Source organism: Branchiostoma floridae, chromosome 17 (assembly GCF_000003815.2).
Source record: "Branchiostoma floridae strain S238N-H82 chromosome 17, Bfl_VNyyK, whole genome shotgun sequence".
Classification (NCBI taxonomy): Eukaryota; Metazoa; Chordata; class Leptocardii; order Amphioxiformes; family Branchiostomatidae; genus Branchiostoma; species Branchiostoma floridae.
In genome coordinates this window covers 7501108-7516796 of record NC_049995.1, presented here as the reverse complement: position 1 = coordinate 7516796, position 15689 = coordinate 7501108, and the positions used below count along the sequence as shown (strand labels likewise).

Sequence of the window (15689 nt, the reverse complement as noted above, 5' to 3'; positions counted from 1 at the left end):
GTTCACGAGGTGGCATGAGAGTGATGGCGAGGAAGATATGGCAGAGTTCCCCCTTGGCATCAGGGTCATGCCTCCTCGTAATTTAGAGCTCGCAGTCTGGTCGTTCGATCGAATCGCGCCTAATGTGAGGGGGGTATTAGGACAGGACGTTAAGCCATGGTCATTGTGCTTGTGTGAGTATAAAGAACTAGAGGAATTCCCCCGATACAATGGACCTGTAAACACTACATAGCATTTGTCCTCTCTACGACGACCAGTGAAAAACTAGCTCTTCAGTGAGCTAAAACTGGATTGAGAGCACTTTCCTTTTCTCGTTTTCATGGATTCTCTGATGACTGTAAAGTCCGATCCTGGAACCACAAACACGAGCACACACAGGACATGGCCATTTACCGCCTGGACTTTTTGATACCCGTTTTCCAACCATTCTCTCCTTTTCCAGATTTCTTTTAGTGTCAGGGTCTACTTTTGTTACCCAGGACTCTTCTCTGTTCTCCCATTCTCTCCTGCAAACAAAATTGCGTTGGGGATTTTCAAAGTTATTAATATGTACTATGTGAATGTAAAATCAAAACAAAAATCCAGCTGACTTCTGCTACTACAAGCATTACCAGTATAACATTTGGTGATATATTACATTTTGTATTGATATGAGCCTCACCTATGATTTATACAATGTACTTTGGGAAGGCTTTGCTAAACTATGCCAAAACGGGCTAAGGTTTTCTATTTTGTGGGTGTGGTCTCTAACCAGCCATTCAGAGAATCACCTAAAAATTTCTTTAGTTAAAGCCAGTTCTCTGATTGGCTGGTTAAAGGCCACACACTTAAAAGTGGAAACCTCAGCCTAGTTAAACACATGCAGAGCGTCAAGGTATATTGCATAGGGCAAGGTTTGGCATAGGAGGATGGCTACTTACTAAAAAAGGAAGAACAGGCAGGAATTTGCCACCAATGGAAGGAATGGAATATAAGAAGAAACAACAAAGATTCTTATATTCATAGCTCAGCTTTATTTCTGTGAAGTTTTAAAATGTAATTTTATACATTAATAGAAAACTTGAATCCTTAGGGTCTGTAGTTAGTAAAGTAGAGAAGACTCAATATTCCGCTGAGACTACAGAAGTCTATAGATTGGGCATTATAATTAGTTTACTAATAGTCACCACCCATGTACAATCAGATGTTACAGTAGTAGAGAGGTAGCACACCAGGCTATGCTATAATATCACTCCAAGAAAGTAGGTTATCTGATTAGTAACAAGACAGTGTACAAAACCATTAATGCACCTTTCTGAATGACAGTTTTGGCAGTAATATGCCAGGATTTCTCTCAATCATAAAAATATTTTTACATTGTAGATTGGCCCTATCCAATGTACTCTGGTCTCTATCTGGTGATTCATAAAATTTCAAAAATTCACAATTCAGTCTCTCAATACAATTCAGAAGAGTGATGGATATCACTCAAAACGTCCGGAAGTAAATCTCCGTTATCTATCCAGTTGTACAGGTTGAATTGTATTTGAATTACAGCTGTTATAGAACAAGAGAGACCTTCACCAAAGCTCTCAAGTAGATGTAGAGCAAGAAGAACATGATAGATGAGATAAACAACATCCTTACTTCTTCTGTGTGCCTACATGTTCCTCCTGTCTGTACTTGAAGACAGCATCCACGTATTGCTGGTACAGTTTATCCATGAAACTCTCGCGGGAAGGGAACAGCCAATCACCAAAGCCGATGTGGCCCCCGTGCGACGTCACCACCAGGGCAATATTTGGGTTCTTTTCTATCTCTTTAGTTGGAATAGCTGTAAAGATGATGCATAGTTGTGATGATCATAGAGTTGTGACGAAAATCATATCCAGTTAAAAATGAGTAATTGCTATTTGGTGTATCTTATTACCTGGATATTTAACTTTCAACGACGAGTAGTTGTAATCATTTACCATATTGTAAAATACGCAAAATGGTAGATTTAGGTAGGTTTAGAATGCAACCCATTGTTGCCTCTATGAAAATGGAGGTATTGTTTTCATTCTGCTTGTTCTTAGCATTTGATCCTGTGTAAATATGGGCATCCCTCACATATTCATGTACAAAATAGTTACTACTGTTACCAAATGAATAAAAAGATGAAAATCTTTTTTGACAGAGTACTGGTACTCACAGCTCAAGGGAGCAAAGACGTCATCTGCTGCGTTTAGGCTCAACAAGGGGGTTTGGACTTTGCTGACTTTGTAGCAGGCACTTGCCAGTGTGTAAAACTGATCCACAGACTCAAAACCAAACACTTTGATGGTGAAACGCTTGTCATACTCTGCTATGGTTGACGACTGTTTGCATGAAAAAAAAAAGAGATAAAACACATAGTAGTTAATATATTGCATTTCATATAATACCATTATATCATATCATTCCAAGGACATACCTTTAAAAATTTACGAACATTCAAGCTTTGATCATCACTTCCGGCAAAAGGAAGAGGGATGTCATTTCAGGATTGGGAAATTTTTCATGATTTTACTAAGAGTTTGTTTATCATTGTCCTATGCCCGGAATATTTTTGATATGGAATTGAGCCTTTCATCCTTTGTGATTTCAATCTTTAGCACACACTTCTTTCCTCGTCACACCTTCTTATCTCTTTGCTTCAAAAGTTCATAAGTTATTTGTCATGTCAATTGATTAATTAACATTTCTGACCTTGAGGGCATGGTCAACATCCACCCGGCTGTCCTTGTCAAAGACTTCCCTGTTTCTGCAAACAAACAAACAAACTTCTGAAGCAACAATCAAAATATTGCCTGAGTGTGCACATTGTTATCTATATACTTAATGTGAAAAAGGAAACAGGACATACCATTTTAATTGCAAAAGAAAGTATTTTAATAATCCCTAGTTCTACTTGACATTGTTGTCATAGGGTTTTCAGGGATTGGCTATGACAGAACATTCAGTGGCATCAGACTCCCTGATGGACTATACCATCCTACTACCAAGCAAGGGGTCCTCAGGTGATGTGTCAGACTGTAATGCAGCAGTACCTTAAAAAGCTGCAAGGGGGCCCAAAAATTTTCAATACATCAATGTTATAGACAATAACTAAAATAAAAACAATACATGTATGTCTTTCACAGCGGTAATGTATCATACTTACTGTCTTACATATTGTGTCAGCCCAAATGTCAGATACTTGTTAAACAGCAGTCGGTTCAGAGGTTCTTCAAGAGACTCTGTCGTCTTAAAGGTGTTCCAAGGCATGGACATAACCATGGCTGCTACCAGACCACAGTCTTTCCCAAACTTGGCCAGATAGTTGAAGGTGATCATTCTGGAAGTACACAATGACAGGCAAAACAGAAGTCACTCTCTACAGCATATCTAATTAGATTTACTTTATTACTTTCAGTTTAACACCCAGCTTTCTATCACCGTAATAGTGAATACTAGACACAAAAATGTAGTGAACAAATCTTAGAATGATATAATGTAAGTCATAACGAACAATCAAAGGCAATACAAGCGATCGCGATGATGTCACGGTGACGCAGTGGTAGGCAAAAAGCAGGTGTTTGGCAAACGATTGATTTACATATTAACCGGTAATTTGATCTGCGAATTTAAATATCAAATTTCAATCCAATCTACTGACGTCCCGGTACTAGGCACAAACTACCGAATACCCCGGATATAAACAACAACAGCGATCGCTCGTATGGCGGGGACATTTGACTTAACCCCCTCTGGCAGACTATACAGAAACTGCAGCTAGCATAAAGAAAGAATTAGAAGCAGAACATAAAGAAACTGCAGTGCAGAAAGACACAGACTTAGACACACACACACACACATGCACAGACAAGCAGAAATAATTATGTAACTTAACATAAAGTAATAACTTTATTTCAAACTATTTAGAATAGTCAACGTCTTTGGAATAGTTGACGATTTTAACATCTCAAACCTTACCCTCCAAGTGAAACCCCAGCAGCCATGAGCGGTGCGTCTGGGTAGAGTTTCCTGATGTGAGTGACTACATGCTGTAGATCAGAAGTGTCAGCTGCACAGTAGTACTTGTTATTCTGTGGACAGAGACATAAGTTATCCCTTCCGTAACTGTGACAATTATACTTATTGTTTGTGGCCACATTTGTTAAATGCTGCAGTAGCGACACCTAGCTGCAATGCAAAGTAGGACCAGTCAAGGGCTCACATAAATACTTTATATGATTGTGAATAAATGACATTGTTGCAAGATATGTTAACCCTGTTCTCCCCCAAAGATTAATGGTGCAACAAGGTACATGATTGTACACACTCTTGAAAAAACAGACAAATGTTAGCAGCCGATAAGAGTGGCAGTGGCTAGCAGTATGTGATTGTCAGTCAAATTTTACATTTTGTATGTTTTATTTTGCTTCATACTTTACATTTGAAAGAGGTGACTGGGGCTATGGGATTGGTCCTTGCAAATTTAAAATTGTAAAGTTACTCATTATAATTCAAGACAAACAGTACGTACATGTAGTACAAATGACATAATGAAATATACAGATTTTAAAACCATGCTAACATAACAATGTTATTATCCTATAACAAAAATTTCTGACCCTACATCATACCTTCAGTTTGACTCCATTGCTTCCTCTATGGTTGTACACAACACTCCTGTATCCCTTCTTACTCGCTCCTCTGGCTAGGTTGATAACATAATGTGAACGGCTGTTCCCTGGTGGACAAAGGAAACAAAAGACACAAAATATGAACTCAACCTCAGAATACATCACTGTTATCTCTGCCTTAGTGTAAGTGGATAAGCAATCCTGCTGCTTTGCCATAGGGATTAAAATCTGTGAATCCATGGCTGTGGGCAAGCCTTGCATCCAGGACATATTGTAAGTGAGGAGGTTCTAACATAGGTACTCCTTGTTTTAAGAGATTGCATTCATCATTTTAAATGATTTTGAATTAACCCTGCGTATGACTATGAGAGAGCTTTTAACATCAAATCTGCCCTTAAGTAAAAAGAACCTATTACACACTATGGGTGATCCAGTGTGCTTAAATCCTAAAAGCCCAAGCCATGAAAAATCCACAATGCACTTATACTAGACTAAAGTATACAATACACTTATACAAGTATAAAATAAGAGTAAATGAATTTTGATGTGAAGTTAAATGCAAAGATTTCTAGTCTGCTCCCCCTACTGAATTTGAAATGGAACAGTCCAAACCTGACATCCCAGGGAGGATGACTATGATGGGGTGTGTCCTGTTGTCATGGTGACTGTTGTTATAGTGACTGTTGCCATGGTGTTCCAGCCAGTCCAGGTGGAGCTCCCCTCCATCAGGCATATCTAGAACCTCCCTGGAATTAAACGTGGTTACTTTTACATGCATGCCACATGATATGTTGAAAATACAATCATTGAGGATTCAAAATTGAGAAGGGCACCAAGAAATAGTTGTGTTATTTCAAATACCTCCAGCGTGAAACATGAATTTCAGTTTGGCACAATGTAAATATAAGAGAACATAACATCACATCATATTCACATAGTTTTGAGCATACTGAAAATCTATTGGTAAGGGAAATAATGTTGAGATATGGGTACTTAAATTGCTTTGTTATCAGCATGCAGTGTACAGTTTCTCCAAATATTCTTCTTCATTCATTCTCATTTTCAACATTTTTTGCATCATATCATTAGAAGATCTTGCCTTCTGTATGGTGGCAGTTTCCATCTTGTCAGGTCACTCAGTACTGAACACAGGATGGTGTGTGCCCGCGATGTGAAGCACCAGACAGTAGGGTAGTACTCCTGTACCAGGACAGGACAGTGGTGCTGGAGGAAGTCTGCACAACTCTTACTGCCTGTTATCAGCACTGGCTTCTGTAATGGGAACAAATACAATACTGAACACAGGATGGTGTGTGCCCGCGATGTGAAGCACCAGACAGTAGGGTAGTACTCCTGTACCAGGACAGGACAGTGGTGCTGGAGGAAGTCTGCACAACTCTTACTGCCTGTTATCAGCAACGGCTTCTGTCATGTACAAAAATACAATAAGACAGTTCACAATTTGAACTGTGTATACACAGGGACAAAGGTGAAGGCCTTTAACACTGTTCTTTTTTCAGATCATGTTTGATACAGAGGTTAACCCTGGCTAGGGAGAGACGAACCTGGAGGCAACTCTCTATCTTCATGGCTACCTTGTCCCCCCAACGACCTGGAGGTCAAGGGACTAGGTAGGTAGGTAGCTTAATACAAGTCGAGGTGTGTTTTCCAGAAGAGGGAAAGTCCCTGCCAAGGGGTGTGGCTAATTGAAGACCTCAGTTGTTGTCAATGCCATGAACAAGAGATGTTAGACTGGTGAAAGTTTGTAACTGAAGAAATTAGCAGGCAGTGTTCGATAGCCGCCTGCTAGGTCAGAGGTACACAGTTCTGGGTTGTTATTTGTGCGGTCGACTGCTGGCAGGGAAAAATAGTATATTGTGGTATGTGGCTAGCTTCATTTTGTACTTGTCATTTAAAAAATAGACTGAATGGTAATAGAGGGCAGAGGTTACCTGGTGATTCCTAGACTAGGCTTCACTGCCCGTGGTGTCACCCTCCTGTCACACACTACTTGAAATTGTTAGGAAAAGTTGTTGGGAATTTTTTACATGAAGGATAAATGAGCTCAACAAAGAATGAGAAATATCTATATATTCTATGTAGGTTCATTACAAGCAAGGCACATATGCAAATCAGCAGCTGAAATTATGAGACTTTTACAAACAATACTTACAAAATGCTCTCTCACTTTTCCTCATCCCTTAATTTAAAACTAAATATTCATACGAAGGCCTATAACTGTTAGACGTATTTTACTCTTTTTTTTTCCAGATGGCAAAACGTTTCCCTTCCTTTGATGGCCGATTTCAGTTATCTTTTGTCGTCTGCAAGTTTAAGGAGGGAAGGGGGGCGAACTGAACACCAAAATTGATGCTAGTAATTTAGAAAACAACGACATGAAGAATCGTCAAACTTACTTTGACAACATGAGATAGGTAGTAGGTTATTGTTGCGACTGATACACCCACGAAAATCGCCAACGACGACTTAGAAATCCACATTTTCTCTACGGATGTCGAAAGTTGGTCCGAAATTTCCGCCATCTTGGAGTGATTCTGGGTCAAAGTTCATCAGTGTACCTGATTCTTCGGATCACTTCGCTGTTTCTTCATCAAAAGTTGTCCAACTTATACAGCCGTACCACGAGTATTAACTTTGGGAATCGTGGAATTGTCCCCGTAAAAGCTAACCTTATATGCCTTATAAACGTCATATCTACTGCTTAGGAATGCATGTAACGTTAGGATACGTTAATTCACAGTAATAAATGAAAAAAAAAAATCTTTCAACTGTCATGTCATAGTCAGATTTTTATGTGGTCTAAAAATTGCAACACCAATGGTGTTCATGAATTCTCAACCACTCGATGAATTCTCAACCACTACAGTACACTACTGTACACTATGCGTCGCAACTGCGCAAATGTTCAACTTCTGATATCGTAGCCATATCCACCACGGCCATTGAGAAGATATGCTGTATGTACAACTCTGGCCGATAACAGAGTAAACTGTTATAGTAGACAAATAAATAGATAAACCAATTGAAAAATATGATTTTTCTTCATCGTGATCTAAAAACCACCGCGAACATCCCGTTTTCCCACCGCGTAGTGATTTAAATAACCGAGACAACGCGCGAACCTTTAATCTTTTACAGTACCTGATCTGACCTACAGGTCGTTGACCTTTAGTCGCGGTCACTTCAAGATGGCGGAAAGTTTGTATGACATGTGGACACTGCTTATGAAACGGCGGGCAGAATGGCCAGTAGCTACTCTTCTCATCGGTGTAACTGCAACTGTAGCAACCTATTACCTCAAATATGTTGCCAAGGTTCGTTTTACATTAGTTTCTTCGGGAATTTCCTTTCTATTTTACAAACTGTGAACTAAAGTCTATCGCCCTCCCCCTTATTTTACAACATGCCATCAAAAATTCGCATGCATAAGCTACCGTAGAGAGACGATCTGACTTATAACGTTATATTGGTCTCTTATTTCACGAGCTGCAACTCATAAAATAATAATTTTTTAAACGAAGTAATGATCAAAGTACGTAATTCAAAACTGTAAAAAAACTAGAGTGTAATATTAGCTGTTCCAGCAAATACGAGAACAGGTTTGCGCGTGAGTAACTCATGTTAGGGAATTAACATAAAAATTAAAATCGACGTTCAAAAACACTTCTAAAGACCTTCCAAAGAAAAGACTCTTGCACTATCATGTTAGGTTGTTAGGGTTTGACGTTTGGCAAAATTATTCCATCATTGTTCTTATATATCTACCTATGGTAAACAGTGAGATCCAAAACTACACCTTCTTGTAACCTCACCATTGCATTTTTATTTCCTATTGTTACACCTGCACCTGGCACATATCCCCAATGTGTATACTAGTGTATTGGTTCATTCCATACAGAGGTGACAGGTATGGTCACAGTTCCTCTTTCTCCTAGTTGTGGATCTGTGCAGCCACTGGCTTCATATCCCTGATGTGTACATAGTGATTCACCCCTGCACACAGTGGTGCCTAATTGACCAGCTTGACAGGGGTATTTATTGCCCAGCTGGTTTGCTCTAGAATTACCAGATAAACTAGGACCACTCTACTCCTGTCAAAAAGGGGTGTAAATATTTTTTTTAAACAAACCACAAAACTGCTGCAAACTTCTAATGCGCGCTGTAGCACAATGACTCACAATATCTATCCCCATAGCAAACGTGATCGCAAACGGTTCGGAATCACAAACATCCCTACCAGAATCAAGACCTGCTTTTTCAAACAGGTAATAAGAATGAAAAGAAATACAATAATACATGTTTTTTTGGAATTATATCTGTTTTAAAATAGGATATACCCGTACCTTCTAATGTTACACACAAAGTCCTAAATCAGGGGCGCAATCCTCTGGAGACAACCCAAACACTTTTTCCAGACACTGCATACGACAAGATATATTCCATTTTCAAAGTATCTGTACGATCGTTGTGACAGTGTTTCTGCTTCGTACAGAAATAATTCTTTGGTAGCGCAAACTTTGACATTTGATTCAACTAGAAGCGTCCGTGATGATGAAATTGTTTTTTTACTGCAAGCCTTAGTTGCAATAATTTTCTTGAATATCATTATGATAAGACCCTTTAACAACCCGTCCAAAAAGGACAGGTAAAGAGCATTTACCTATCGCTTCATCTCATATATCCGCTCCTCTTCGTCCCTTCTTCATGATCATCCCGCTCCTGACAGCGTCCTACTGCCCTGACCTCGTTTCTGCCAAGTTGACAAAAAAATGTCAAAAAAAAAAAATACACCAACCTCGAAAGCTTGGACATATTCTACAAACATTCCTTAGGCTGTGGTGGGGACTGGCGCATGCTATACTAAATCTATCAGCCACAACTACATAACATGTATAAAACATACGTGGAAAACACGTATTGCATGACAAGTCCGTTTTTGTAAATATCTCGACAAACTTAGAAAATGTTGAATCAGGGTTTAGTCAGTTGATTTTGTGGTCGCTTTTTTTCACAATTGAAACAAGGAGGCAGAGGAAAGAAAGTTCCACGACGTCACAAACACGGACAACTTTAGTGAGGGTTGACAAATGTCACTTTGTCAGAAAAACCATGTCAGAAACAGACAAGTTCAGCGAGGTTTCACAAATGTAGAATATCCATGTTACAAAGTTTGTATACAAACAGACTATATCTGTGAAGGTTGACAAATATAGAAAGTCCATGTGACAAACGGACAATTTCCATGCGGTTAAGATCACATCTTATATATGTATTAGCTTATTGATTATTTGACATTTCCTGTGATGTTGTGATATGAGCTGTTTCAAAAGTCCTAAGTATACCAGCAAGCCCAAAGACAACGAAAAGCCAACGAAAGTCTTCTTACCTTCCTTTGTTTCGAATGACATCTTTCCATTTATATGCATCATGCAATTTCAAAACGTTTTTCTAAAGGGCAAGTAACTGTTGGTGATGGCCGTAATTTCATTCAAACCTTTGACTAGATCTATTTCCTTAAATATAACTTGATGGCTGTTATGTACATATACTTCTGTAAGTTGTGTCCAAGTTTCGTTGTAGTAGGATGAAAAATGCCTACGTTACAGGGTTGAAAAGATAGTAACCCCTACGTGCCCCCAGACCCGCGCCGGGTCTCTCTGGGGGCACCTTAAGCTTAATCCGGGCAATATCGAGTAAGTCACGACCTGTCATTCAAATGTCAATCAACTGTTTCTTCGGATTGCACCTGGTGGCTTTCTCACGGTGTGGATTAGGGCAAGTAACTGTTAGTGATCGTGATCGAGAAAAAATCATCTCCTCCCACTTGTCAGCAGAAGTCAGCTTGATTTAAAATTTGTATACATATACATGTATCTGTGTTATCCAAAACAGGGGAACAAGATAAGGGGGTGCTGTTTTATATCAAAGTTACTCATGCAGGATGTTTTCTACTTATTTTTTAAAAATCTTTTTACTTGGTTTCGACTTATTTTCTAAAATCTTTTTACTATAAAAAAATTCGACTTATTTTTAAAAATGTTTTTACTTGGTTTCGACTTATTTCTAAAAATGTTTTTACTTGGTTTCGACTTATTTTTAAAAATCTTTTTACTTACTAATTGGTTTCGACTTATTTTTAAAAATCTTTTTACTATAAAAAAACTTTCGACTTATTTTTTAAAATCTTTTTACTATAAAAACTTTTGACTTATTTTTAAAAAATCTTTTTACTTGGTTTCGACTCATTATCTAAAATCTTTTTACTAACTTTCGACTTATTTTTCAAAATCTTTTTACTTGGTTTCGACTAATTTTCTAAAATATTTTTACTTGGTTTCGACTTATTTTTTTAAATCTTTTTACTCGGTTTCGACTTATTTTTAAAAATCTTTTTACTTGGTTTCGACTTATTTTTTAAAATCTTTTCACTATAAAAAAAACTTTCGACTTATTTTTTAAAATCTTTTTACTTGGTTTCGACTAATTTTCTAAAATATTTTTAATTGGTTTCGACATATTTTTTAAAATCTTTTTACTTGGTTTCGACTTATTTTTAAAAATCTTTTTACTTGGTTTCGACTTATTTTTTAAAATCTTTTCACTATAAAAAAAACTTTCGACTTATTTTTTAAAATCTTTTTACTTGGTTTCGACTAATTTTCTAAAATATTTTTAATTGGTTTCGACATATTTTTTAAAATCTTTTTACTTGGTTTCGACTTATTTTTAAAAATCTTTTTACTTGGTTTCGACTTATTTTCTAAAATCTTTTTACTAACTTTCGACTTATTTTTTAAAATCTTTTTATTATAAAAAAACTTTCGACTTATTTTTTAAAATCTTTTTACTTGGTTTCGACTAATTTTCTAAAATATTTTTAATTGGTTTCGACATATTTTTTAAAATCTTTTTACTTGGTTTCGACTTATTTTTAAAAATCTTTTTACTTGGTTCCGATTTATTTTAAAAATCTTTTTACTTGGTTTCGACTCATTTTTAAAAATCTTTTTACTTGGTTTCGACTTATTTTCTAAAATCATTTTACTATAAAAGAAATTCGACTTATTTTTAAAAATGTTTTTACTTGATTTCGACTTATTTTTAAAAATGTTTTTACTTGGTTTCGACTTATTTTTAAAAATATTTTTACTTGGTTTCCACTTATTTTCAAAAATATTTTTACTATAAAAAAACTTTCGACTTATTTTTTTAAATCTTTTTACTATAAAAACTTTTGACTTATTTTTAAAAATCTTTTTACTTGGTTTCGACTTATTTGCTAAAATCTTTTTACTAACTTTCGACTTATTTTTAAAAATCTTTTTACTTGGTTTCGACTAATTTTCTAAAATATTTTTAATTGGTTTCGACTTATTTTTAAAAATCTTTTTACTATAAAAATCTTTCGACTTATTTTTTTAAAATCTTTTTACTTGGTTACGACTTATTCTTTTAAATTCTTTTTACTTGGTTTCGACTTATGTTTTAAAATCTTTTTACTTGGTTTCGACTTATTCTTTGAAATTATTTTACTATAAAAAACTTTCGACTTATTTTTAAAAATATTTTTATTGTTTTTTTCAATCGTACCTTTTGATAAATGGTGATTGGTCTATTCAACATATGAGAAAGAGGACTGCGTTCAGGCGAAGTAATCTTGCAATAACATCTTAGGCACGTAATACGGTGTCATTCAACCGGTCACTGTAGTTTTCCGCCTTGACAAATAAAATTTTGCATAGTCATTAATATTTATTGTATTTACATCGTTTTTACCGAATCATGGCCGAGACATTTGCATATACTAGCCAAATTTCTGTGTGTAGGCGGGACTCAAACAGTTACAGAATAACACAGACCACAGACCTCGGTTCCAGGGGGCGACCTGCCCGACGAAAACTCTACAACAGACCTGGGAACCCCCTGAGTTAGAGTCTCCGCGCGATGAAATTTATAGAGATCAGGGTAGCATCCAGGCTACCAGGCTACCAATCAGGGTAGCATCCAGGCTACCAGTTCTTCCACTTTTATTTTGGGAATTGTACCGCTGAGGAGTCCGCTGTAGCTCCTAGACTTTTTCATAGAGTCTAGAGACGTGTTGCCGCCCGTCGGATCACCACAATATGTTTTGTGCCGGAAGTAAATAGGCAAGGACAGTACTTCTAAAAATTTGGGCAGAAAACGAGGTAGGTGTTTTTTTTAATGTGACTGTATTCGACTAACGCCGGCGGCATATGTCCATAAAAGGACCCAGTCGGACAGTTTGGGGGGAACGAAAAGTACGTTACAAATGATAACAAGAACAAAAAACGAGCAAACTCCAATTCCCTTGTAAAAAAAAACTTAAGGTATGTATGGGTATGATCAACGTTAATAGGTACGTTTTCATTATGGTGGCCATCATGCCGATGCAACATTCGTAATTTCTCTTCTTTTGGGCTGTTTAATTTTTTTTAAATTTGTGGGTTCGACATCTCTCACGCACCCCGGCCATCAAGCACTAATCTGAAGGGGCTATTGTTTCTTGTCCGTAATCTGGGACGTTGTCCGCAATCTGGGACGCAGTGTAACCATATCCACATTCCAGATGTTTCACGTCGAGTTTGCATGGGGTTGTGTGATATACAGATCAGATTGTGTTAGAACTATGGTGTTTTTCTATGTTTCGAGAATATGTTCACGCTTTCAAGTTTGGTGCAATTCCTTTTTTTTGTACATGTCAACTCAGCAGACACGAGGTTGGGGCTGCAGGTGGGTTAAAACCAGCTGCAGGATGATGGGACGACGAGGAGCGGAGATCAGATTAAGCTACCGGTGGTCGACAAGGCAAGTCCGAGGAAGCGGTCGCCGACGTAGCCAGGAAGCCATAGTTCCAACAGCCTCTACACAATTCTCCAACTCCAGAGCTGACGCCACCCCAAGGAAAGCATGAAGGTGGGTTTCACCCGTATCATTGTTAGCTTAATGCAAATTTTAAGACCTGCTTCCAATACCATATTCTGCACGCCCCACGTAGTGAACAATCGTAGAAACCCTGAGGCAGACGCTTCGGTAAATTTTAAAGTTTTTCTCGTTGTATTTTAGGTACCGCTTTTATTGCCACATTTTGTCCGCTCCACATGGTGAACGTCATAATTCCATTCGTCGAAAATCCCTATAAAGGCAGGTCTGACATTCTTTGCCAACTTTTTAAAAACAATAAAACACAATGGGGTCACAGGGCATATATATATATATATAACTTTGTTGGTAGCGTCACTATTTACCCGTAATTTTGCTATTCAAAACAACGATTTACTTTCTCAAATTACGTCTTTTTCAAACATCAGACACACTTGCACGAGTTAGCATCGGCAGTCACATTCCATCTGTGCACTATCGGTAGCTGCGATCAAAATATGGTTGGGCCTAGGGTTCTAGACAAATATACTCAGAATTGCATGCAATAAATACTTGTTCAAATGACTTCAAACGTGGTGAAAATTACACGCGGCAAGGAAAGTGTTCATTTTCTGACCATTGAAGGTACCTGGTGTGCTTGTATGACAACCGCCGAAAAGGAAAGGCCTATACTAGTTTTATACAGCTAGTAATTTCTAAGTATGTAAGATTCATTCATTAACGGATCATCGGGGTTTTAACCAGTAGATAAAAAGGTAGCAGATGCAAGTTAAAAGACTGGCTCGTTAAAAATGATAATGTACACAAAAAATGTTTAAACGTTTCCAGTACACCAAGAGTTCTGATCGAACATGTCCGTGACTCACCGTGATTCACCGTTAACGCGTTAATTTGACGTTCTGGTCAGGTCTAATTATCGCAAGTGTTCTGATACGTGTATGTAAAGGGTTAGTGTGTGACCACAATCGTTTCCCTCTCATAGCAAAGAAAATGTAATGTAAATAATATAACGAACTGTCCCTTAACATGTTTGAGTTGTCAGAAGAGCGCAGTTGGTAGTTTCAATTACAGAGAATCACGTCGCAGCTTACTACGGGTCACTAAGTCGTCACCCACCTGTCAGTTAGCCGCACAGCTGCATCGGGTTTATGTTTCTCACATCACAGGGAAGGTTAATAACAGTGACATTAAGGGCGTGTGAACAGCTCAGGTCAGCTAGTGTAGTTTATAAACAATCAACTTGCATGCCACACTGTACAGTAGAGTTACGTGAAATTTGTTAGTATTTACAGTTACGCTGCCCTGTCATATCACATGTCAACGCACTAGAATACCCTCAAAAACGTATTACTATAACGCCTGTGCACATGTGTATTTCTTCACTCATGTTATTATGCGTAGCTTTGTCTGCTAGCCAAATTTTCTCACCACAATGCAGGAAATAGCGTTTCAAGGGGTCAATAGTTCAAACTGTTCCCGGGGAGAATACCCTCAGTCCCACTTGTCACGCCTTCCATGCTGCACATGCTGAAAATTCGGCCAATAATATTTCGCCCAAACCTTAAAAGTAAGAAATTCACTGCCGCCGCCTCTGAAAAATGTTCGTCGTCACTTCCAAACAACATAAAATTAATACTTTGATGCAGAACTAGCTAACTTAAGATAGTTGAATCCAACTCTAAGTGTTGAAGTTAGCCTCACGAGGTAACGTAATTCGTAATACATTAGTATCATTCGCGTGCAATACCCTGTACAGGGAAACTAATATAGTATGTTACACAAAATCGCGCAATCACGTGAATGGAATGTTTGGAGAATATGTCTTGTGTGATTCTTTTATTTTTTTCTTGTCAGATTGGCAGACGTGAGGTCAGGGCTATAGGATGGGTTGAAACCAGGAGTAGGATGATCATGAAAAAAGGGACGACGAAGAGCGGAGATGAGATGAAGCGACAGGTGGTTGACAAGTCACGCCTGGCCGAGGAACTGGTCATTCAAACATGCAGGAATATTCTTGAGAGTCATTTCAATGTTTTAAAAGCCTAACGAAGCACTTTTGTATGGAACAGTTAGGTTTCCGTAGAAATCAAGAATAAATTTTGCTTCTCCAAGTGTTCTTTGCGGATAAGCCTCAACACG

At 37.8% G+C, this 15689-nt stretch overlaps 2 protein-coding genes and 1 long non-coding RNA gene across 4 annotated transcripts in view; 2 read left to right on the top strand and 1 right to left on the bottom strand.

The window, feature by feature from the left end:
* Positions 1–129: 129 nt before the first annotated feature.
* LOC118405119 (phospholipase ABHD3-like) lies at positions 130–7187 on the bottom strand. The gene is made up of 10 exons (XM_035804525.1): positions 7046–7187; positions 5728–5900; positions 5241–5374; positions 4629–4735; positions 3976–4088; positions 3164–3337; positions 2710–2764; positions 2174–2339; positions 1627–1813; positions 130–506 (listed from the first exon to the last, which is right to left on the bottom strand). Exons 1-10 carry the CDS (start codon positions 7169–7171, stop codon positions 281–283), a joined length of 1461 nt encoding a protein of 486 aa, XP_035660418.1. The 5' UTR covers positions 7172–7187; the 3' UTR covers positions 130–280.
* A 558-nt stretch (positions 7188–7745) lies between these two features.
* Positions 7746–15689, top strand: part of LOC118405016 (phospholipase ABHD3-like) — a 20628-nt gene continuing 12684 nt past the window's right edge. The window contains exon 1 of the mRNA XM_035804416.1: positions 7746–7963. Coding sequence (XP_035660309.1) covers positions 7838–7963 — 126 coding nt within the window. The 5' untranslated portion in view covers positions 7746–7837. The remainder of the gene's footprint in view (positions 7964–15689) is intronic.
* The window catches only part of LOC118405122, a 4551-nt gene continuing 1382 nt past the window's right edge, over positions 12521–15689 (top strand). Inside the window, exons 1-2 of one of the 2 annotated variants that reach the window (XR_004829844.1) lie at positions 12521–12835; positions 13381–13583. This is a non-coding gene — a long non-coding RNA (uncharacterized LOC118405122). Of the gene's footprint in view, positions 12836–13377; positions 13584–15689 lie in introns of both variants that reach the window. The other variant, XR_004829843.1, reaches the window with a different exon arrangement.

What these genes read in the sequence shown, in the direction of transcription:
- LOC118405119 (XM_035804525.1), bottom strand. Translation starts at nt 7,171, where the DNA reads ATGGCGGAAATTTCGGACCAACTTTCGACATCCGTAGAGAAAATGTGG. An exon ending in AAACTGCCACCATACAGAAG is followed by an intron (nt 5,375 to 5,727) that starts GCAAGATCTTCT and finishes GTTTAATTCCAG; the next exon opens with GGAGGTTCTAGATATGCCTG. An exon ending in CATCCTCCCTGGGATGTCAG is followed by an intron (nt 4,736 to 5,240) that starts GTTTGGACTGTT and finishes TTTGTCCACCAG; the next exon opens with GGAACAGCCGTTCACATTAT.